The sequence below is a fragment of the Lemur catta genome, chromosome 8, assembly GCF_020740605.2.
Source record: "Lemur catta isolate mLemCat1 chromosome 8, mLemCat1.pri, whole genome shotgun sequence".
NCBI classification, from domain to species: domain Eukaryota; kingdom Metazoa; phylum Chordata; class Mammalia; order Primates; family Lemuridae; genus Lemur; species Lemur catta.
Genome location: NC_059135.1, coordinates 30,788,509 through 30,813,028, shown reverse-complemented (window position 1 = coordinate 30,813,028; position 24,520 = coordinate 30,788,509). Strand labels below are relative to the sequence as shown.

At 42.2% G+C, this 24,520-nt stretch overlaps 1 protein-coding gene across 2 annotated transcripts in view; it reads left to right on the top strand.

Annotated features, from left to right (window-relative positions):
- The window catches only part of CASP10 (caspase 10), a 37,738-nt gene extending 13,445 nt beyond the window's left edge, over positions 1–24,293 (top strand). For both annotated transcript variants that reach the window (XM_045559751.1, XM_045559750.1), the window contains exons 4-10: positions 5,582–5,717; positions 8,406–8,515; positions 12,404–12,440; positions 14,310–14,413; positions 15,629–15,743; positions 16,331–16,823; positions 21,750–24,293. In XM_045559751.1, the coding sequence (XP_045415707.1) occupies positions 5,582–5,717; positions 8,406–8,515; positions 12,404–12,440; positions 14,310–14,413; positions 15,629–15,743; positions 16,331–16,823; positions 21,750–21,903 (1,149 nt within the window). In that variant the 3' untranslated portion in view covers positions 21,904–24,293. The remainder of the gene's footprint in view (positions 1–5,581; positions 5,718–8,405; positions 8,516–12,403; positions 12,441–14,309; positions 14,414–15,628; positions 15,744–16,330; positions 16,824–21,749) is intronic.
- Positions 24,294–24,520: the final 227 nt, after the last annotated feature.

The following is a 24,520-nucleotide window of genomic DNA, read 5'->3' as shown; positions in this document are numbered from 1 at the left end:
GTTAATACTGTTTTGGCTAAAACCTTTGAGTCTTTTCCCCACCCTCCTCTTTAGAGCCCTCAGGGATCTCAGCTGTTGTGTTCTTCTAGTTGGCCATCCTTATTCTACCTCTTGGGCTTCCTTTCTCCCAAAGACTGGCTGTAGGCTCCTTGGGGGTGGGGACTGCGTCTTAGCCATCCTTGCAGCCCCAGAACCTTGCAGAGTCTGTTACAAAGTGGTGCTCAGGTGATCCCAATGAAAGCATGGATGAATGAATGGGATGATGTGATCTTCCCCCTTCTTTCTTTCTGAGAAAGATGCCTGAACCCTTTGTATTTACGGGATTTTACCATAAATAACTAAGGGGATTAGCAGGATGAAGTAAAGCACTGGAGGGGGATTTAAAGCATTCTCATAGATTTTGTTGCTCTTTGTCAGAATCTACTACTTTTCTTCCTTAGATGGCCCCTGGAAGTTCTGTGCTTTTTGTTTTTTACACTTGTTTTTGTTTTTTATACTTTTTTCTTTTTTAAAAAATATTTTTATTGTTTAAGAAAAACAACAAAACATGGGCACAGAAAATGACATAAAACAAATTAATAGCTTCATGTATTACTATAAGGCTAATACCCTTGAAACCACAACCTACGTCAAGAAATTAAATTTTGTGCTTTAGCAAAATGACATTTTATAATGTGCCATCTGAACTTTCCAGCTATGCTTCTCTGTTGAGGGTTTTCAAAATAAATGGAATAGAATTTTAAAAAAGACAGAAAAAGAGACAAAGATTCTGATTCAAGCAGCAGAGACAGAAAAAAATAAATAAATAAGGAAATAGACAAAAAGAAAAAGAAATAGAACTTTGCCAGCCACTCCAGCCTGCCTCTGGTTAGCCCCCTTTCAGTCACGGCTTCTTCTGCCCCCTGGGACCACTCTCCTGACTTTACAGAACCACATTGTCCTATTACGTTTCTTTGTGGTTTTATCATTTAACTGTGCATTCCTAGACCCCAAATTTAGTTTTGCCCAGTATTTTCTGTCAAGTGTCTTTTAATCTATAGTCCAAACTCTCCTCTCCCAATCTTTCTTTGTCTCAAAATGTATCTGTTGAAGAACCTCAGGGTAGCTGGTCTATAGAGTCTTTCCCAGTCTAGGCTTTGCTGACTGCGCACTCTTGGTGAGCTCAGCATGTCTCTCTGTCGTGTGCGTTCCCTGCGCACCGGCAGCCAAGGCCCGGAGGGCGTCAGACTCAGGTTAGGTCCTTTTGGCAAGACTGTAGGTGGTCTTGGGCTGTTTCTTCATTAGGAAGTACATGATGCCTGGCTGTCTCTGTTTCGATCTTAGCAACTATTGATGTTCGACAGTTTTATATATTGATTCTTTGGGGATTGCACAACGGAGATATTAAAATTCTATCATTTTGTTTTCTCCCATCTACTATTTGGCTACCCAGTGATACCACTTATGTATAAATTCTTGATTCTTTCTTCTCTTTATCCAGTTTTCAAGTTAATTGATTGGTTTCTTGTCATTCTCTGAAGGTGACCCATTATAAAATATATATAAATTTGAACTCATGGATTGATATAAACATATATGAGGGGTTTTAATCCATGGCATTTATTATCCTTACTGAATTTCAAATTGTCCCATCTTTGCCCAGCGGGAGCCTCTTCAACTTGGTTTCTAAGTCATTTTGATATGACCTTGTTAGTTTCTGATGGCTTCTTTGCTATCCGGCAAAGATGTCCCAGGTTCATTTTATACACTTTCTGCTCAGTCCCAAAGTCTGTCATTTCTCTAAAAAGCCCTGGTTTCTTTTAATGAGAGATGCCATTTCAAGACCACAGATGAGGTGCTGTAGTGTTCATTGCTTCTGGGATGACACACACACATGGACACACACACACACACACACACATTTTATAAAGGTCCAAGAATTCTTGGGGAATTACAAAATAGGGGAGTTTTGGTTTAGAGAATAATTTTTGTAAAGCACTGTAGGGATATTCTACTTCTACAAAATTTCAGTGCTCACATTTCCAGCGGTCCAAAACAATTACCTGCTACAGTGACACCATTTTCCCTTAATGCAGAATTTCTCAATGTTGGAGGAGATTCTTGTAGTTTGACAAGCTCTCCAGGTGATTCTGATAATGTTCTCTCCCAAGCTGGGGCATCCTCTCACAAATTTTCCAGTGTCTGGGTTGAGAAGGAACATGATACCACTTGTGATTGTTACACCTCTCCGTATGTCAAGGGCAGAATTCCTTATTCTCTGGACAACATGGGGTGTTTACGGAGGGTGAGAGAAAGGTCATTTGCTAAAGGAGCCCCTGATATGCTCGACACCCAGCGGTGGTGGTTTTCCTCTAAGAAAAGCCGGGGAATGTGCTTTTTTCTCTCCTGCTTACACAGGTCCCAGCTCTCTTCCCGAAGGCGTCTGTGGCTATAGAATCATTTCTATGGTCAGAAATGTTGCAAACATCCCCCTTTCTGCTAAATTAGCTTTTAAATCATAAAAGGCCTGTGCTCAAGCAGCCAGATGATTTTGTATGTTTTTCTCACTCAGTATAACAATAACAGGAAATGTCACCGTGTTTAGCTGTGGCATGAAACTGTGGTGGTACTTGGTGAGATTGAGGAAAACTGTACTTCCTTCTTGGATTCCAAACGATCTGAGCTTTATTGTGAAGGAGATCTAATTCTTCATGTCAGAATTGTGGCTGAGTTACACGCCTCAGATAATCCAGGCTGATTTCTACTGGACTTTGCCATCAGGCAGTGTGCTGCAGTGTGCAAAGGACAACCTCTGAGCAACACAGATGAATTCCCATACCCGGGCTTAATGAGGCTGCACTGTCTGCAAAGGCTTTGTCATAGAGATAAATTACTTACCAGCCATTGGAGGACTGAACACCCCTCAGCCGAAAGGGAAAGGTTCTAAATTCACATGGTTCCAAATTCGTATGGACAAAATGACATTTGCCTTTGTAGAGTGTTCTGGCTTCCCCTTTGATAGCTTTCCTAGAAATTTAAGCAGCATAACTTAAATATAGTACAGTATAGCTTAGTATGCACACATCCCCAGAGACCTGAACAACTGTCAGGAAATCCGTTCTCAGCTTAGCAATTAGCACAGGAAACCACGCCCAAACCTACTACCCTTTTAGCAAAGAAACAAGAGACCTTTCAGACGTTTCCTGCTAGTATTTGCCAGAGTGGTGTTTTTAAACTAGAGCAATGTACAGGCCCTATTTAAAAGGGTGTGTGTGTGTGTGTGTGTGTGTGTGTGTGTGTGTGTGTGTGTGTGTGTGTGTGTGTGTGTGTGTGCGCGCGCGCGCATCGTATAATGAGTTTCCATCTTTGCTTCTGCGATCAGGTCTAGCCCCTTTTCCCTCTCCAGGTAGGATGTTGTCAAGACTTGAGTTTCTGTTTTGGGTTCAGAGAAAGCTCATTTGCACATAACCTATAGCAGAACCTTGTGCAGGGCTTGGGGGCGGGGGGACTCCCCTCTGCCAGCTGACCAGCTCTGGGTGAATCTTCGTCTCCTGCTTTATTCCCTGGCCAGGCTGTCGGTGTGCTGGGGATGCAGGTGGACACACACACTTCCTTGCCTTGTTGGTCCTCCTACCTGTGTCTGGAATTGCCTAAAAATTTGTACTCTCTCTCTTTTTCTTTTGTTTTGGAGAGAGAGCCTTGTTCTGTCACCCTGGCTATAGTGCACTGGCGTCCTCATAGCTCACTGCAACCTCAAACTGCTGGGCTCAAGCGATCCTTCTGCCTCAGCCTCCCAAGTAGCTGGGAGTGTAGGCACTCACCAGCACACCAAGCTGATTTTTCTATTTTTTGTAGAGATGGCGTCTCCTTCTTGCTCAGGGTATTCTCGAGCTCCTGAACTCAAGTCATCCTCCTGCCTTGGCCTCCCAGAGTGCCAGGATTACAGGCATGAGACACCACACCCAGCCTGTACTCTCTTTTTTGATCAAATGAGGACAGAAATCAGTTAAGACTTTGAAACTCTGGCCTCTCCCTGAGTTGGCTGGCATTTTGGGTGCCTTGTTTGAACACACACACTTCACAAACACACTTTCATGAATGCTTCCTATACCCATGGCTCTGTTCTATTGTCCTCCTTCCCTTTTCTGCTAAACTTCTTTCTCTCCACTAAGTCAAGTCTTGGTCACATTCCAGTGCATTCCGGTTTGGCTTTAGCCCACATCAGTTCAATGAAACTATTCTCGCTGCTACCAAGTACCTCCTAACAGCCAGATTTCCATTTCTCATCATTTTCTGCATATGGACCTCTTTGCCTGGAATGCCCTTTCCCACATTGTCACTGAAAGCCTCGTCCCCCTTCAGAATGCCTCCCATGTGCTACTTGTGCGGGGCCTGCTGTGTGGAATAGATGAATGGTGAATAAATGAGTGGTATCACCATGCGAGGTCATCTTTGACTCTTCCTTCACTTCTTCACCCGCTTCCAGTGGATCTCCAAAACCCACCAAGTTAGAGTTAAGAAATGCCCAGTGCCGCCTCTGCATCGTCCCTGTTGGCTGTAGACCAGGTCTTCGTCATCCCTTTAACCAGAGTATTTAATCTTCCTGCCAGTATTTTCTCCTCTGGCCTACCCCCGAAGATTTCTATTTACAAACAAACCTGTTCCTATCCCTATTCTCCTTAAAACTGCCCCTGGCAGCCCTTGACCTCTGGGCCACTTGCCCGAACTCCTCATGTGCCTCCACTGAGCCCTCCCTCAGCCTCTGCACTCCAGCCTCTTCCCGACATCCCTCAACACACTGTCCCTTTTCAAACGTTACACTGTTCCACATGCAGACTGGAGACTTCTTCCGGGTTCTCACCCTCCCAACGCTGATGTATGCAGTTAGTGTTCGGGGGCTCACTTTCTGGTTACTCTTTTCGGTGGGCTCCAATGTAAGTTTGTTCATATAATTTTTTCATAGCCAGGTTAATACATTGTTAAGCCCTAATCACTGAAAAGATTGTGGTGCCCTCCACCCCTTGTGTAATTCAGTGTTACAGCAATGCTAGCTGATTTGCGATTCCCACCCTCGGAGGACTTTAGAAATTTTTTTTCTTTTAAAATGGCAGATTCAAAATCCGTTCAAAACATTTTCTCCTCATTTCTTTGGTGGCTCTGTTTTGCTGGTTCCCTAATCACTGATATCACTTAAAGCTGTGATTAGAGCCAGTATAGTTCAGTGGTTAATAACACAGACTTTGGCATCAGGTGTACTGGCTCTGCTACTTATTGGCTTTGTGACCTCGGGCAGGTTACTGGAACCTCCCTGTGCCTCAGTTATTTCATCTTTATAATGGGGATTATAATGGTACCGACTTCCTTGGGTTATTTTGAGGTTAATACAGCAAGCAGTGTACCTGTTGGGTATCTGGCATTAATATAGATTGTATAGAGGTTTGCTTGGGAATGCCTTTTCCCCTACACTGTTGAGCTCCTTGAAGGCGCAGACTGTATCTTACTATCAATGCCAAACCTGTTGCCTAGTGGCCATGCAGTGATATTTAACAAGTGAATGGATAAGCAGTAGCAAATAAATGTGACTCCATTTATTCTCTTGCAGACCTCTCTAGGTTTGCTGTCATATCTAGAGAAACAAGGTAAAATAGATGAAGATAATCTGACATTACTGAAGGACCTCTGCAAAAAAATTGTACCTAAACTTGTAGAAAAGATAGAGAAGTATAAAGGAGAGAAAGGTAAGTAGCTTGTGTTTGCTTACTTGCACTAGACCATGGGAATTCTTAAACCTATTGGCCATGAATGATGTTTACTCCTCAGTCTGATAATATTCTCTTGGGAAAGCCAGAGATGTCCCCATTTGTTCATTCAACACATATTTATTGAGCACATACTTTGTGCCTGGCACTGCTTTAGAAGTTGGGAATATAGCCAGGTACAGAGCAAAGTTCCTGCCCTCTTGGAACTTATAGCCTTAGTAGGGGAAAGTAGTTTTAGGCAAATGTCTTCTAATTCTTATATGGGAGTGAGAGTTGTTGGGAGGAAATTGTTTTGAATGAAATAACATGAAAAAGAAGGCAGGATAGCAGAGGGGTTAAGAGTGGAGTTCTAGAGTCAAATTGCCAGGACTCCACTTACTGGTGGTGCAGTGGCCCTTTCTTGGCTTTTCTGTCTCACTTTCCCCTTCTGTAAAGTGGGCATAATAGGTTTTTGTGAGAATTGAATGAGATAATTTCTTTTTTTTTTTTTTTTTTTTTGAGACAGGGTCTCACTCTGTCACCCAGGCTAGACAGTGGCGTCATTATAGCTCACTGCAACCTCACAGTCGCTCAAGCGATCCTCCTACCTCAGCTTCCCGAGTGGCTGAAACTATACGGCAGGACACCCAGCTAATTTTTCTATTTTTGGTAGAGATGGGTCTTGCTCTTGCTCAGGCTGGTCTTGAACACCTGACCTCATGCAATCCTCTAGCCTCAGCCTCCCAGAGTGCTAGGATTACGGGTCTCAGCCACCGTGCTCAGCCAGAATGATAATTTTTATAAAATGCATGTCTGGCATGGAGTAAGCATTTAGCACGTTGCTATTATGACTATGTTTGTCAGAGAGAGGTCGTGAAGACTTTCATATTCTCAGAGAAGAGCTTTATTTTCCCTCTCTCTCTCTCTTTTAAAAGCCTGTGTAATAAAGGTGGTTTTGCTGTGATATTATATAGAGGTAGAAACACAGGGCAGAAATCAGACCTGGCTGCCTCTCTGTGTGTCAATATACTAAATATGTGTGTTTTTCTGAGTCTGTTACTCCACTGTTAAACAAGAGCTGTACGTAAACTCATGAGTATATCTGTGAAGCTTTTATGACACGCTCATAAGTTGGCTCAGTCAGTGAATGCAAATTTCTTTGGTTAAGAATGAAACTAGCTAAGAGGAAACTGCTCCCTAAGAATTCAATTAACATAGAATGAGTTGAGGAACAAAATATACTATTGTTAAATTGATAAAATCTCAAACAGTGACTAAAGCAATGAATAAATGCATAATTTAAGTAAAAGTTGTGAAGAATAATATCAGTTCTCCTTATTAAATTATTAAGTGAGAAATAAAAACCAGAAAGTTGATACTGAAAGAATATTTGGAATCCTTACATGAACTTTGAATGCAGAGATTTTTTTCCTGAATACGTTGTCATTTCCCTGTGCCCCATACAAAGTAAACATGAGGCAAGTGGTCATATTATTTTGGATGTTTGAACTCTGGAGAAGACACGCTAGTTTCTATGTAATTAACGTTTACCTTTGCCTTTGTGACTCCTGAGGACTGAGTTTTATATCAGAAGAAAAGTTTTAATTTTGATTTTTCTTTTCTACAACCTACCTGTATGATCTCTTTTAGTTGTCAATCGTTATTGATATTTTAATATTGACTTTCTACAGTCTTAAGAGTCTGGGCTTAATTCTGCCTTTAGGATGAAAGACTAACGGACCGAAAAGATAGTAGGTGTGCAGATTTTAGACTTTTATGTAAGTGTGATCCAAAGTCCAAGTCCATTGTATCTGATTAGGATATTAGCTTTATTTAAGGACCACCTGGGGAACTTTCTGAGTTTTCTTGAGCCTTGGTGTTTGCTTGAGTATTTTAAATTTATTATTAAAAAGAATATATATAATTATAATAAAATTAAATAAAAATTCAGTAATGAAAACAATCCAGAATGTAGAAGGTAAAGTTTCTCTCTTCTCCTCCTTCATCCATTGCCAACCCATTCCCCAAAGATAACCACTGTTGGGATATATTCTTCTATATAGAAAGAATTGTGTGTGCCTATAGATATTTTATATATAGATTTAACTAAGACCATGCTAATCATATTCTATAACTTGCTTTCCCCCCCACCTAATATAGCTGACATTTCCATGAATATAATATAGATATTGTTCATTCTTATTAATGGTTCCATAGAAATCCATTTTATGGATAGAACATTTTTAGGTAATTAGCACTTTTGAATGGTTTTTCTTTTTTTTTCCTTTCTTTTTTTTTTCTTTATTTCTTTCCTTCTTTCTTTTTTTGCTGTTATAGTCCGAATTCTGATATTAATTTTTGAGGTAATGCTTTTGGAATCTCTACTTGGTAATTACCTGGTATATTAAGCACCATAAGTTCTGAAATAGTATTTGGCAAAGTATATAGTAATTTTAAGGAACTAATAAAATTATTAAAATAACAAAAACATAAAAACAATAATAAAGAAAATATAACAATAAAATAAATTATAAATTCACATTTTTTCTGGGTGTATATTGAGGCCCCCATAAGGAAATGCCATTGAAAATTTACCAGTCTCTTTAAAATACTTTTGATGATTGGTTATTTTGGATTGCTACTAGTCAGAAGGTGATTTTGTTTCCCTATCTGTGATTTTATTTGCAGCTGCCGAGTTAGTGACACTTCCTGTAGACAAGGAAACTGAGTCATTGTATCAAGGAGAGGAAGAGCTATTTTCCCGATCAGACACTACAAAATTTCTTACAGCCTTACAGGTAGGTTCAATGGTGTGCTGGTCAGTGTAACAACCTGTTCCACCTTCTTCCCCCAACCCAAAAAGAAAGAAAGAGAGAGAGGCCCTGATTTGTAATGTTTGCTATAAATAGTCCCACCACGGCTGATTTCAAGTAAACAATATGACATCAACCAGATTGCACATTTTCTGAAAATTTAACAATGGGCTCTCATTAAACTGGTTTGAGCTGACTTTAACACACTCCTGGGTTGCTTTGCAATGGTTCCTCTGTTCTTATTTGTGGGATGCAATTTGAGCTAGCTTCATGGGCATGCAATCTGTGCAGTTGTTACAGGGCCCCATGCTTTGTTTAATTCTCTGCTGTTACCATTTTGAAATTCTTAAAGACAGGGTGTCTCTCTGTTGCCCAGGCTAGAGAGCAGTGGTGCCATCATAGCTCACTGCAGCCTTGAACTAGCTGGGACTACAGGTGCACACCACCATGCCCAGCTTTTTTAATTTACTTTTTTATAGAGAATGGGGTCGTGCTATGTTGCCCAGCGGATCTCAAATTCCTGGCCTCAAGCGATCCTCCTGCCTTGGCCTCCCAATGTGCTGGGATTACGGGCATGAGCCACTGCACCTGGCCCCCAGAAGCTTTTTAAAATATGGTTTTCCAGCACTGACATTCTAGGATTCCCTAATTATAAGTTAAATTGCCTGCTAAACCTAACTCCCCCTAACCACTTTTTCAACTAGTTTTGTGCTCAGATACTGACATGCATGTAGAACACACACACACACACACACACACACACACACACACAGGATTCTGCTCTTTGCCTTTCAGAAATTCAGTGTTTCTAAAGGAGCGTGGCTCAGCTGTGGTCTCTGAAGTGCGGCAGTTATGCTGACCGGGGAAGACTCTGGCCACAGCCAGTTTAAAGTAGGGGCTAGTTGTGGTTGTGCTGCAAGTGCGGAGGGATGAGGGGACAATACCTCACATCACCTACGTTCTCACAGACTCTCAGGGACCGAAACTGTCTTAAAAGTTACTGGGCAACCCTGCCCCTCTCCAACATGTGCTGGATAAAATAAAACTTAGTGAAACATCTCATGTTTCATACGCACCTCAGGCAGGGGTTTTCTTATTTAAAAGAACACTGCCAATAATTGGATTTAATGAGAAGAATCTCTTTGTATTTCAAGCAATATCTCCTAATTTGTTTAAAAAAACATCAGAGCCAGGTGCGGTGGCTCACATTTGCAATCCCAGTGAGTCAGGAGGCAGAGGTGGGAGGATCTCTTGAGTCCAGGAGTTCGACAGCAGCCTGGGCAATATAGCGAGACCCTGTCTCTAAAGAAATTAAAAAGCATTAGCCAGTGCAATGGCACGTGTCTGTAGTCCCAGCTACTCAGGAGGCTGAGGCAGAAGGATTGCTTGAGCCCACGAGTTTGAGGTTACAGTGAGCTATGATTGTGTCACTGCACTCTGTACTTCCAGCCTGGGTGACAGAGTGAGACTCCATCTCTTAAAAAAAAAAAAAAAAACCCACACACAAAAAAACCCTAAATCAGTATTTTTGACTGTGGCATAGGGTTTCTTGAAGATAGGCATGGCTCTCTATTGAGGAGACCTAACAACCGCTTCTTTTTAAGTCCTTACTGGACACACAGTTTCCTTTGGGGCTTTCTGCTGTAGGCTGAGGGCTGAGGACGCCAGGAGGTGATGGTGTGATGAAGAGGGAGGAGGACACAGAGAAGACAGGACCCTAGACTTTGTTTTAGTTTTATATTTAATGATACCAAAGGTTAATGTAGGCCCAGAGTAAATTCTGCATTACCTCCCTGTCTGTCTTCCTTTATCGAGTACCACTTTTATTTGTTTTATGATTTATTCTATTGTTACTTTTGAGAAAAACCAACCCATATCTCCCGTTTATTACAAAAGAGATAGTTTAGGTTATTAAGTATGAAATGTTTGATTTCCTTAAGTACTGTTTGATGGTTGATATCTCTGACACTTTTATTTTAATTGTGAAGGTACATCCTCATTCTTTAAAACGCATGGTTTGGCTTGAGATTATCTTTCAGATTTTTTTGGAGCAGTTTTTGTGAAACCATGGATAAGTAAAAAATTCGTGTTATTTTCTTTCTTTCTTTCTTTTTTTTTTTTTTTTTGAGACAGAGTCTCACTCTGTTGCCTGGGCTAGAGTGAGTGCTGTGGCATCAGCCCAGCTCACAGCAACCCCAAACTCCTGGGCTCAAGCAATTCTTCTGCCTCAGCCTCCCGAGTAGCTGGGACTACAGGCATGCGCCACCATGCCCGGCTAGTTTTTTCTATATATATTTTTAGCTGTCCATATAATATCTTTCTATTTTTAGTAGAGATGGGGTCTTGCTCTTGCTCAGGCTGGTCTCGAACTCCTGAGCTCAAACAATCTGCCTGCCTCAGCCTCCCAGAGTGCTAGGATTACAGGCTGTGTTATTTTCAAATACTGAGTTCCCTTGTGGAACCAATGCAGCACAGACAGCTCGAAATATCAGTGAAGTGTTTGGGAAGGATGTGGCTAATGAACACACAGTACATTGATAGTTTGAGAAGTTCTGTTCTGGTGAGTTTAATCTTGAAAATGAGCCACATAGGTGACCTGAGACCCAGGTGGATAATGATGAGCTGAAAGCTGTAGTGAAAGCAAATCCATCTCAACCTATGAGTGAATTAGCAGCAAGGTTTGATGTTACTATTCCAACAATATTGGACCATTTGAAACAAATCACCAAGGTAAAGAAGCTAGATAGATGCATACCACGTGAATTAAACGAGCATCAGAAGAGAAATCGTCTTGAAGCTTGCCTTTCTTTGCTGTCATAACGTAAAGGTGAACCGTTTCTACACTGTATTATTATGTGTGATGAAAAATGGATTCTTTTTGACAATTGCAAGTGTTCAGCACAGTGTGGCTAATGATGAAGTGCCAAAACACAGTCCAAAACTGTATATTCATCAAAAAAAGTTAATAGTGTCTGTTTGGTGGTCCAGCACTGGTATTATCCGCTGCAGCTTCATGAAACCTGGTCAATCACTTACAACAGATGTCTACTGCAATCACTTGGACAAAACGATGAGGATGCTTGTGATTAAGCAGCCAAGACTGGTCAATAGAGACAGGCCAGTCCTCTCGCAAGACAACGCTCCACCACATGTTGCACAAACAACGCTGCTCAAGCTACAGAAGCTGAACTTGGAAACTCTCTGTCATCTACCATATTTACCAGACCTTGTACCGACTGACTACCACTTTTTCCAGACTTTGGACCACTTCTTGCAAGGACAACTATTCATTTCTCAACAAGCTGTGGAAAATGCCTTTCAGAGGTTTCATCACCACTTGCTCTCCAGCTTCTTCGGTGCTGCATAAACAAGCTACCATTAAGATGGCAAAACTGTGTCGATAGTTTAGGCACATACTTTGATTAATTGTACTGCTTCCTGTCTGAGATATAATAAACAACACATCTAATTTGAAATTGGACATTTCATATTTAATGGCCTAATAGCATACTAAAATACTATTCTTCGCTTTGCTTCCTTCATGTGACAATATCTCCTGAAGAAGAGTTTAGAGATTGTCTTTGGCATCCTATAGGCGATTTCCAATCCTTAATTATTCCAATAATGCTGCAAAGAATAAATGGCCTGGTGCACATGTCATGTTGTATTTTTTTGCCAGTGTGTCTTTGTGAAGCCTCCCCTTTGGAAGGGGGGAGTTGATTCTCCTCCTGTCTCTTGTCAATGCCCTTTTCTATGGCTGGGGATTAGATGTCTGTCTTTCTCTGTCCTTCTCTGTATCAAGTCTAGATTTTTGGTCTTCATCTTAACTGTGTGAATTTCCTATATTTCATGCATTTTCTGTTTTCTTAACAGGAGGAGCCTTGTCAAAATGAGCATACAAGGAGTAATGGTAGGTATTTCTAATACAGTTTTTACAACTTGGATCCATAAGGCAGGAGCAGATATATTTGACATATAGCAAGTAATGCAAGGTGACTTGATAGAGAAGATTTACAAATTAGTGGCGAATTCATTTTTTATTTCAATTCAAAGCAAAAGAATGAATGTAGGGATTATACCAGCTCTTCTATGGAGTATGAGGAGGGCTGGGTGGTTCGTGCTCTGAATGCTCAGCACAGTGGACTCTGAGGAATGTGAGCAGGTGCTCTCCCTCCACCCTTTGGGATGAGGTCACTCTTGGTGGGGAGGAGAGGAGCCCCTGGCAGGGCTGAAGCCTGCAGGCAGCAGTGACTGCAGAATGTGCAGTCTGCGGAAGCGTCTTCTACACAGTGGCTCCAGATGCTGCCTCTGCTTTTCAGAGGGTGAGAAACCAGAGGACGGACTTGGCAGTGGTGTGTTTGGTGCCCAGAAACCATGACCTTAGGAAAATATTCCAGAATCTGCCACTGGGCTATACTGCTTATGAACAAACAGGTTTTGGTGGAGTCTCTCTGTGATATGTAGAGTCTATCAGAGCTCATTCCTCTTTTTTTTTTTTTCTGGAAAATTAACCTTCAGAGCTCAAGACACACAACTTTCCTAGAAATCCGTCTTTTTGCTAACCTCGAGGTTGCGTGCTGTGATGTTGGTGACGTTGATGGTACTGATGAGAGTTACCATCACTGAGCACCTGCCACGTGCCAGGCACTGTTTGAGAGCTTTCCAGGGATTCTGTCATTTAATTCTCCAGTCACCTAGAGATAGGTACTACTGTTATCCCCACTTAATGATGAGGAAACCGAAACCCACGAAGTATAGTACTTTGCTGAAGGCCCTGCACCTGGAAAGAAGTGGAGCTGGCATTTGAACCCAGCACTCTGACTCCAAAGCTCATCCTCCGAGGACCAGGTTCCACCACGGTGCACCTAAGTGAGCTCAGGCAACCACTTCCCTTCTCTGAAGAATAAGGCAGTTTCCATTTTATAATTCTGCAGTTCCAAAGTTTAGACATGGCTTCCCCTGGAGTGTTACCTTCTGCCAATGTGAGAAGGAATTTACAGGGGTTCTGAGCCACTGCAGCTTGGGGCCCTTCTCATGCATTTTCTGTTCTGGGGAAAAGGGACTTGCTTAGCCTGAGCTGAGCCTGAGGACTGACCCTTGACCATAGTTAATAACTAATCCATGCCCAGAGTCCAGGGCAGAGCTTGGTGGATTCTACTATAAACTTGCTGGGAGTGAGAGAAGAAAACTGGTTCATATCACATTTTCCTGTTACTGTCATATGACAAATAACCCATTGTCAACTCTCTCTCTGTGGTAGGTTGCTATCCAGAGGAACTGGGGAGTTTACAGGAACACTTCAAAGCAGTGTGATCCTTAGCCAATGCCAAAGGCATGACTAAGCTAATTCCAGTGCTGTGGACTGATTTTTGCATTGCCCAGATTGGGTCCCTGGACCCTTTTTTTTTTTCTTTTTTTTGCTCTTTTTTTCTTCTTGAGATCCCTCTAGATGCTATACTCTATATAACCAGTGACAAACAAATGCTGACTCAACCCAACCATGCTTTGTACCAGGAACCCGTGATCTGATCCATGTAATCTTAATTCCCCGACCCATGCTCTGCCAACAGGGTAGTCTCCAACCAGAAAAAGTAGAAAGGAATGTGAGAACATCAGCCTCTCCTATCAGGAAAGGGATTGTGGCTGAGTTTATGTCTCAGGAGCACCTTGAGGAAAAAACAATTCTCTAGCATTAGATGCTCTATTATAAAATTATTAGTAAGGAAATCTAAGTGCTTGAGTAAAGATATTTGAAGAGTCTGCATACTTCTCTTTCCAGGTGACAGAGCAACAAATGGTGCACTGGCCTTGGTCTCCATGACCCCAGCATCTGTCACCCTGGGAGCATCTCCCAACACTGTGAATTCTGAAGCCAAAGCAAAGGTTTGGACAGTTTCTTCAGGTGCTCTCTACCTAGGGCCCAGCCCTTGGTGGCTTTGAGGGCCGAGAGTTGTTTGTTTCTGACTTGGTTCTTCCTCTCCTTGTGATTATCTCTGTTCTTGACACCTTTTTTGGTATCAATCATACCTTTGGCTATGGAAGTAATGCTATTACATTTTCAGTCATGAATGCCCTCTGGGCAAGTTTCTTTTCTTAACCCACTGAAGCCAGTTCTTTTCTGCTTGGATCAAAGATGTACCATATTTTCAAGGGATCATTTCAGTTGCACAGAGCCTCCACTAACCAACTCGGCCAATTTGTAATTGCATACTCTTTACAATAGCCTTCAAAAATAATTGCATGTATTTTAAAACTCCTACTTCGATTGTATATGTTTTTATTTTTTTGAAATGGGGTCTTCCTATGTTGCCTAGGGTAATCTCAAACTCCTGGGCTCAGAGGATCCTCCCACCTCAGCCTCCCGAGTAACTGGGACTACAGGTGCGAGCCACTGCACTGGCTTGTATGTTATTTTTATGTCCAGAAATAAAGTTACAAAAGAGTTTTCTCTGTTTTTGGAGGAATCAGATCACTCCAGAAACCGACCATCTGAAAAAACCACAGTTTTACATTTTTGTTGTCTTGTTAAATTCTTACCTGTGCTTTTTTCATGTTGCTAACCTGAAAATGAAGATGCTTTTGCAAAAATGCTGGATTTGATAATATTAAAATACATATTCTGTTTTCTAACTATGATAATTGAGATTCTCCAGTCAAACCAGGTGAAGTCTGAACTTTAATCAGGACCTGGCATTCCAAACCAGGGCCAGGACCTTGAGCACTGTCTGCCGATGACACTAGGAGTGGCATTCTGAGAGAAAGGAAGTGGCTGATCTTTAGTGCACATGAGATTTATTCTTTGTCCTGGGCTCTAGGACTTAAAAAGAATCTTTGAAATTGTATTCAGATCATAATGTAATAGCAAAACTGAGTACAGAGTGGTCAGAATCACTAAGCTTTCAGTGTGTTACTTTAGAATTAATGTGGCATAAGTATTCCAGGGGATTTAGACTAAAGTATAAAAATATGGTTTAAAAAACTCGCACTAAGAGATGCCCCCTGTTCTTTCTCAAAATGGACCCACTGGAGTGGTGGGTTAGAAACATTTAAACCCCTAAAATGAGGATCCCTACTAAGTGGTTGTATCTCTTCTTCAAGGAGGTAGCTGTGTACAAGATGAATGGGAAACACAGAGGCCACTGTGTCATTATCAACAACCACACATTTACCTCCACCTCCCTGTCAGATAGACCAGGGACGAATAGAGATGCTGGTAAGAAAAACCTGAAGTAGTTTATCAAATGCAATTTGGAGATTTTTTTTTAAGAGATGGGTTTTCACTCTGTCTGCTGGAGATCTTAAAATTCTTTTTTATTTTCACATTTTCTCTCTGACATTTTTATCATCCATATACATGTAAGGATGATATCGTGTTTCTGAGCCCCTTGTATGTCCCTGGGTGTCACCAGTTGCTAAAGAGTGACAAGAGTCCCTGAGTATTTATACCTTTGTGGTTTGGGGAGAGCGTACAGGGTCGACACAAGAAAACCTGGGCTTGGGCTCTGGCTCCACCGCTAGCTGAGTCTGTGACCGTGGGGGAGTCGTGGGACTGCAGCTTCCTCATCTGTGAAACAGGATGAAACGCTGATCACTGCTGACTCTCAGGACTGTTGTGACAACACTGGGTACTACAGGCAGGCAGTTTCATTGTAAGATTTTGTTGTTCCGACAGTAAAAATAATCCAAAACTTTAGACTATTTGCTGTGCAATTTTTAGAACTAATTAGCATTGTTTCACTTTCTCATTTTATTTTGTTTTGCTTCATTTCATTATTTCCCCTTCCCCTCCTTTTCTTACAGAGTCCCTGATGCGTGTGTTTCAGTGGCTTGGGTTCACAGTACACAAGCATGATGATGTGACCCACGCACGCATGGAGACGGTTCTGCAGGAACAGAAGAGTCGTCCGGACCATGCTGACGGGGACTGCTTTGTGTTCTGTGTTCTGACCCATGGGGAAGATATGAAGGTCTACTCTTCAGACGGGGTCCCCATTCTCATTGAGAACATCCTGTCTCACTTCACAGCCCAGCAGTGCCCTGGACTGACTGGAAAACCCAAGCTCTTTTTCATCCAGGCCTGCCAAGGTAAAGCGACACAACCTTCTGCACCCATTGAAGCAGATGCCGTGAACCCCGAGGGCACATTCCCTCCTCTGGAGTACAGAATTCCCATCAAGGCAGATTTCCTGCTCGGGCTGTCCACTGTCCCAGGCTATCTATCTTTTCGACACATAGAAGAAGGCAGCTGGTATATTCAGTCTCTGTGTAAACGTCTGAAGAACTTGGTCCTAAGGTGAGAGTTCTGAGTTTTTCCATCCACCTGCCTGTTCATCAGTTCACCTGTCCACCTACCTGTTTATCAATCTATGCATTCGTCCATCCATCCATTTATAACAACCTTTTATTGAGTACCAGATGGATCTGGAAAGGAAGATACAGAATAAAAAAAGACACAGTCCACAGTCATGTTGCCCATAAGCTTGAGGGATAGAAAAACACAGGCAGGGAAGAGCATCCCCAGGTGCTAAACACATGTTGTAACGCACAGGTGTTATGGGAATGCTCAGGACAAGTACCTCACTCAGATTTGGAGGATCAGAGGAGGCTTCTATTAATAGAAATGACAAGTAGATGTTAGGCAAAAACTTAGGGTGAACGACTTGTTGAGCAGAGGAAACAGCATGAACAAAGGCATGGGGGCCTTTTATTTGTTCCTTCCTTTATAATTTATCAGACATTCATATTTTCTGAGCACCTATGTGCTGTGTTTGGCATTCTATTTGCCACTTAAAACTTCCCTTCTGCCACATGCTCCTTTTCTGCACCCTGGAAGTGGGCCTTCACCAAGGTTCTTCCCTGGACCCCCTTCTCTGCACTTGCACATTCATTCTCTCTCTCTCTCTTCCCCCACTCCCCTCCTGGCAGCTTTAGCTGTACCTAGAGGCCCCTGGCACCTCCATGAAAAGGCCTCCCATATTGCCATCTCTGGTCCACTCATCTCTGAATTCTTGGAGGGCAGAGACCCTGTTTCATTCAACTTTATAGCCTCAGCACCTGACACAGTACCTGATATGTTGTTGGGCTTGATAAATATTTGCTGGACCAATGAATGACTGCCTGAGCCAACCTCATTCACAGCCTGCCAGACATCCTACCTTTGTGTTGCCCTTGGACCTCACATTCAGTATGCATCTTCCTGAACTCATCTTCCCAGCCTTCTCCAGGAGCTCCTACTCCTCAATCCTCATTTCTAGGAATGGCCACCATGCTCTTCTAGGAACTCAAGACTGGAGCCTTGAGTCAACTTTTCCCTCTTCCTCACCAACCCCTCCACCCCCACCACAGCCATCAAAGGCCAATGGCTATGGCTTCAGGAACAAGGCAATATTTATTCAGGGCCTACTATGTGCCCACTATACTGGGTACTGACTTAGGGGCTGAGGCGCTTGTGAACAAGAGAGATGTTACCTCCTCTCCATGCAACTAACAGTCCAGTGAGGGGAAGACACATAATAAAAATGTAAGTGAATATTTAAATCATTATTATTGAAAAAAATACAACAGTTTATTAAAAGGAGATGGTATGCAAGCATGATTAAGCAATGCCTATTTTTTTGCTACTCCAGAAATGTCTTTTTTTGTGTTTTCTTTATTTTTTTAATTGATACAGTGTAATTGTACATACTTGTGGGCTACAATTTGATATTTTGATACATATATACTTTGTATAATGATCAAATCACAGTAGTTAGTGTATACGTCACCTCATGCGTTTATCATTTGATGAGATCATTTGAGAAGCTCCAAAAGCCTCTCTTCTAGTCATTTTGTGATATACAATACTTTACTGTTAACTATGGTTGCCCCACTATGCAATAGAATACCAGAACTCGAGAAAGCATGGAAGAGGGTTTAAGGATGTAAAATTACCTATTGGTACAACGTACACTATTCAGGTGATGGGTACACCAGAAGCCCAGACTTCATCACTATACCATATATCCATGTAATAACACTCCACTCGTAACCCCTAAATCTATTGGAAAAAAATTAACACCAGAACTTATTCCTCTCTGTACAATTGTAACTTTGTACCCATTGACCAACCTTTCCCCATCTTCCCTTTCCCCCTCCTCTACCTCACTAGTCTCTCATAGTAAAAGGCGAAAGATTTATTCTATCTGAAGAGAAACCAGAGTATACTAGTTTCTCATAACCACTGTTCTACTCTCTGTTTCTGATATCAACTTTTTTGTTTTATATTCCACATATGAGTGAGAACGTGTTTTTTTTTTTTCTTGTCTGTGTCTGGTTTATTTCATTTAACATTCTCCTGGGTTCATCCATGTTGTTGCAAATGACAGGATTTCATTATTTGTTATGGCTGAATGGTATTCCACTGTGTATATATACACCACATTATCTTTATTCATTCCTCCATTGTTGGACACTTAGGTTGATTACATATCTTGGCTATTGTAAATAGTGCTGAAATAAACATGGGAGTGCACATGTATCTCTGAATATTGATTTAATTTCCTTTGGATGTATACTCAGTAGTGGGATTGCTGGATCATATGGTAGTTCTATATTTAATTTTTTGAAGAACCTCCATACTGTTTTCCGTAATTCCCATACTAATTTGTAATCCTACCAACAGTGTGTGAGTGTTCCCTTTTCTTCACATCCTTGCAAACACTTGTTTTCTTTTGTCTTTTTGATTATAGCCATTCTAACCTAGAGTGAGGTGATATTTCATTGGTGTTTTGCATTTCCCTGATGATTAGTGATGTTGAGCATTTGTTTATGTATTTGTTAGCCATTTGTATACCTTCTTTTGAGAAATATCTATTAAGGTTTTTTGCCCATTTCAAATTGGGTTATTTGGCTCCCCCCCCACCCCTTGCTGTTGAGTTGTGCGAGTTCCTTCTGTATTCTGGCTATTAACCCCTTGTGGGATGTACAATTTGCAAATATTTTCTCCATTATGTAGGTTCTCTTCACTCTTAATTATTTCCTTAACTGTGCAAAAGCTTTTTAGTTTGATATAATTCAGTTTGTCTATTTTTGCTTTTGTTCTCTATGCTTTTGAGGTCTTATTTAAAAAATCTATGCCCAGCCCAATGTTGTAAAGTGCTTGCCTTATGTTTTCTTCCAGTAGTTTCATAGTTTCAGGTTTTATGTTTAAGTCTTTAATCCATTTTAAGTTGATTTTTGCATATGGTGAAAGGTAGGTGTCATTATTCTGCATGTGGATATCCGATTTTTCTAGCACCATTTATTGAAGAGACTGTCTTTCCCTCAATGTGTGTTCTTGGCATCTTTGTCGAAATTGGCTGTAGGTATGTGAATTTATTTCTGGGCTTTCTGTTCTGTTCCATTGGTCTATGTATCTGTTTTTATGCCAGTACCATGCTGTTTTGTTTACTATAGCTTTGCAGTATATTTTAAAGTCAGATAGTGTGATACCTCCAGCTTTGTTCTTTTTGCTTAGAATTGCTTTTGCTGCTTAGGGTCTTTTGTGGTTCCATATGAATTTTAAGATAGTGTTTTCTATTTCTGTGAAGAGATAGGGTCTCACTTTGTTGCCCTCAAGCTCCTAGGCTCAAGTGATTGTTCCCCTCAGCCTCCTGAGTAACTGGGACTTCAGGCGCATCATTACACCTGGCTTGTCATTGGTATTTTGATAGGGATTGCATTAAATCTATAGAATACTTCGGTAGTATGGCTGTTTTAACAAGATTAATTTTTCTAATCCATGAACATGAGACATCCTTCCATTTTTTAGCATCCCCTTCAATTTCTTTCATCAATGCTTTATGGTTTTCAGTATTTAACATTTAAATTAATAAGACAATTTCAGGAAGTGATAACTGCTATGAATGTACCAAAACAGGATCATGATATAATGATATAGAGAATGAGGTGGGGGCCACTTGAAAAGGCTTCTTGGTGGAGGTAATATTTCAGGCGAAACTACGTGATGAGAAGGGATCAGCCACAGGAAGATTTGGGAACAGAGAGAACAGCTGGTGCAAAGCAGGATGCAGGGATGGAGAGCCAGGCAGGGCCTGCATCCCCCACCTGAAAAATGATGGTGATGGGCTGGGCCAGAAATGGTGGCTCACGCATGTCATCCTGGCACTCTGGGAGGCCGAGGCAGATGGATAGCTTGAGCTCAGAAGTTCACAAACAGCCTGAGCAAGGGCAAGACCCCATCAATACCAAAAATAGAAATCTCAGCCAGGCGTGGTGGTGTATGCCTGTGGTCCCAGCCAGTCAGGAGGCTGAGGCAGGAGGATTGTACATCCCACAAGGGGTGGCAGCTCAGTGTGAAGAGATTGTAAAGTCACATTCTGTGTTGCTCAGAACCTTTCTGGTGCCAGTGACTGGACACCGAACTCAAACTCCTGAGCCCAGGAGTTTGAGGTTACTGTGAGCTATGATGACACCACTACATTCTACCTTGGGTGACAGAGGGAGATTCTGTCTCCAAAAAAAAGAAAAAGAAAAGAAAAATGATGATGATGAGGAGGAGGATAGTAGCAATAATAATACTGAAAATTATGGTCAATGGAATAGTGTAGCCAGTGTTCTAAGTGCTTTACCTGAAATACGTCATTTAATTCTCATGGTAATCTCTAAGATTGGGGTTACCATGGTCCCCATTTAGAGCTGTGAAAATTGAGGCTCTGAAAAGTAAGTAACCTGCCCAAGACCACACAATAGCAAGCAACGGAGCCACAATTCAAAATTGAGTCTATCTCCAGAGCCCATGTTTGCTTCCAGCGATATGCATCGCCCACCCCCAGAACGTTCTGGTCGATGCTAGTTGTCCTGCAAGCACAGGCTCAAATGCTTCCTCCTCCATGAAGCCTTCTCTCTTCCTTCCAAGCAGACGTGCTTTCTCTGAACTTGCAATGGAACTTTACCTACTACTTTTCATATGGAGTTGATCACATTGTGCCTTGTATTGTGGATATTGTGTATATGCCATCTTTGGTCAGTGATTTATTTATGTCTGCACTCTAAGTGTTTTAAGTGTCATGTTTATCTTTGTGTCTCTCCAAAAACCAAGAATAAAGAGGGCATTATTAATGTTACATGGTATCTGCCACATATTTATCTAAGACCTGGTACATGGTGTCTGGTATCTTTCTAAGACCTAGTGTGTGGTTTTTACCTTCTGACTGAGAAAAGTTTTCCTCTCTGTCTGCAGCGGAGAAGACATCTTATCCATCCTCACTGTTGTCAACCGTGATGTGAGTCTACAAGCGGACATCCATGGAATAAAGAAACAGATGCCCCAGTTTGCCAACACACTAAGGAAAAAAGTAGTATTCCCTGTGCCACCCAGAGCACTTCAGTGGTAGCAGAGAGTCTTCATCGGCCGTCAGACTTGAAAGGAACCTGTGGCTTTGTCCTGCAACCTCCCACCCAGCGCAGAAACCAGTGGGGGGCCGTGAGCTGGTCTCCACCTGTGCTTCTAGCGACAGGAACCACCTTGTTTTCAGACACAGTCAATTCTGTTTTTTCTTTTTCTTTTGACAAGTCTAAATGTTAGAAAACTTTCTTTTTTGAAGACTTGGATCATTGCCTTGGTTTTGGGTGTGTACCCTGAAAAGAGAATCCTTGGCCTCGGTTTACATATCTGTGAAATGCAAAGTGGAACCACGATTATTTTAAGATTGCTTTGAGCTCAAAGAACCCCCATTCTTAGCCTAGACTGAGCTTAGATTTCCTCTCTGCACAGCCCCCTGCCTTAGTTATAGTTCTGTGTCCCCCCTGCATGGCCTTGTACGTGGGACTATGAGGCCACATTCCACCCACCTCCCTCTGCTGTCCCCCTTCCTAAGGCTTCTCTTTTGCACATCTAGGAAGTGAAAATTTGGTCTATGCTCAGCCCATTGCCTGCTTTAGTGTAAGGACGGTGCTCATGCAGGAGCTGTTTTTCTTGGGTTGGGTGTATACCCTGAGGAGAGAATACTTTGTCTTGGTTTACATATCTGTGACCTTTTCTTGGGTTTCTGGGGTTCAAGCTGTTTCTCTTCGGATGGGGGCAGGTTTGGCTCTAGGAAGATGGCGGCTCAGTGTGAAGAGATTGTAAAGTCACATTCTGTGTTGCTCAGAACCTTTCTGGTGCCAGTGACTGGACACCGAACTCAAACTCACTAAAGCGAAAAAGGGAATTTATTGCCTCTTTTACCTGGAAACCCATGAATGGGTAGCACAGGCTTCAGACAAGCTTGAATCAGGCCTGTGTCCAGAGCAGCACCTTTCTCTTGGCTGGATATTCCCAGGATTTGAAGCTGCGCCGTGTGGATTGCAGTCAACAGCCCTACCTTGTCACTAATACACTTTGCTCCTCTGTCCCAAGGGATAGGAAGGAGGCTGCCTCAGGGACTGAAGCTGTTCACAAGGATCACTGGGTTCTTTTTGGGCAGAGAAATGCCTGGCTCCCTTGAGGGAGTAGCTCTCTATGGAAGCATTGGTTTTTGTTTGTTTGTTTGTTTGAGACACGTCTTGCTCTGTCACCCAGGCTAGAGCACAGGGGTGTCATCATAGCTCACTGAACCTCTAACTCGGCCTCCCAAAGTGCTAGGATTACAGCGTGAGCCACCTTACCCTGCCTTGATATGTTTTAAATCAAGGCTTTTGAACAATTTTATGTACTTGAGCTTTCTTTTTATTGCAAGAGGAACTTTTTCTTTTTAATTCCTGAAACCACATTTTGAATCCTTAGAGCTTAGACTTCGGTGGGTGGTTGAAAGTCCTTTGGGTAAGGCCTTCATTTATAGATGAGGAAGCTGAGGCCCAGGGAGGTACAGCAACTTGCTCACAGTCCTCCAGCCAGTCATTGCTTACGGGGTTTTATTTCCCACTTACGTGAACTGTAACGCCACGGGACATCACAGGACATCATGAATGTTCCCTTGGATACGCAGGTGCTCATAAAAGATGTCAAGGAATGAAGAAAAATAACTCTCAGAGTTGTCTGACTTTATGTGAAAGTCAAATTCATTTACTGTAAATTTGCTGTAAGAAGTATTCATAAGAACCTGTTATAATATATCCGGTCACCACATGGATTTAAATGCAGCTTGACTGAGGAAATAAGTCTAATGCATGTGTCAGGATGATCTTCTCAAGCCATTGTGCAAGCAAATCAGGGCTAACAGCTGATGGTCACAGTCTTTGTCCGGCTGAATACATAAGCCTTTGGCCATTGAACGGTCCTCTGCTCAGGAAGGGTGGCAAGGTGCACAGGAAGGAGGGAGCAAAGGGTCTGAGGGTCAGAGCCTTGGGTTTCCATTTCACCCCTCCACTCCCTTGCTCTGAGACACTACGTCAAGCTAGGTTTTTCAGCCTTATCTGCAGAGAAAATGTTAGCTGTTGGAAAGATGAAGGAGAACGTGTTATGTGTGTAGCCATTCAAATCTACTTGTGTGGAGGTGCGTAGAAGGCCTTTAGGTGACAGGGTCTTGTGGCAGTACCCTCAACGGAAATAACAGGGCTTGAGTTCCTTTGCTCCTTATTCCGGCTGACTGTATTAGCAGCAGCTCAACACTGGCGGTACCGTCTGACGTGCATCCTCTGAGGGAAGAACTAATTCTCCCCTCTCTCGTTCATGGTGTCTGCAGCAGCAGGCGGCCAGCCCTTGGCTCTGAGTTCTGTTGGAAAAAACACTGTGTTTTTATTTATTTTTTATTTTTTTAATTTTTTTTTTGAGACAGAGTCTGACTCTGTTGCCCAGGCTAGAGTGCCATGGCGTCAGCCTAGCTCACAGCAACCTCAAACTCCTGGGCTCAGGCGATCCTCCTGCCTCAGCCTCCCGAGTAGCTGGGACTACAGGCATGCGCCACCATGCCTGGATAAATTTTTCTATATATTTTTGGTTGTCCAGCTAATTTCTTTCTATTTTTAGTAGAGACGGGGTCTCGCTCTTGGTCAGGCTGGTCTTGAACTCCTGACCTCGAGTGATCTTCCCGC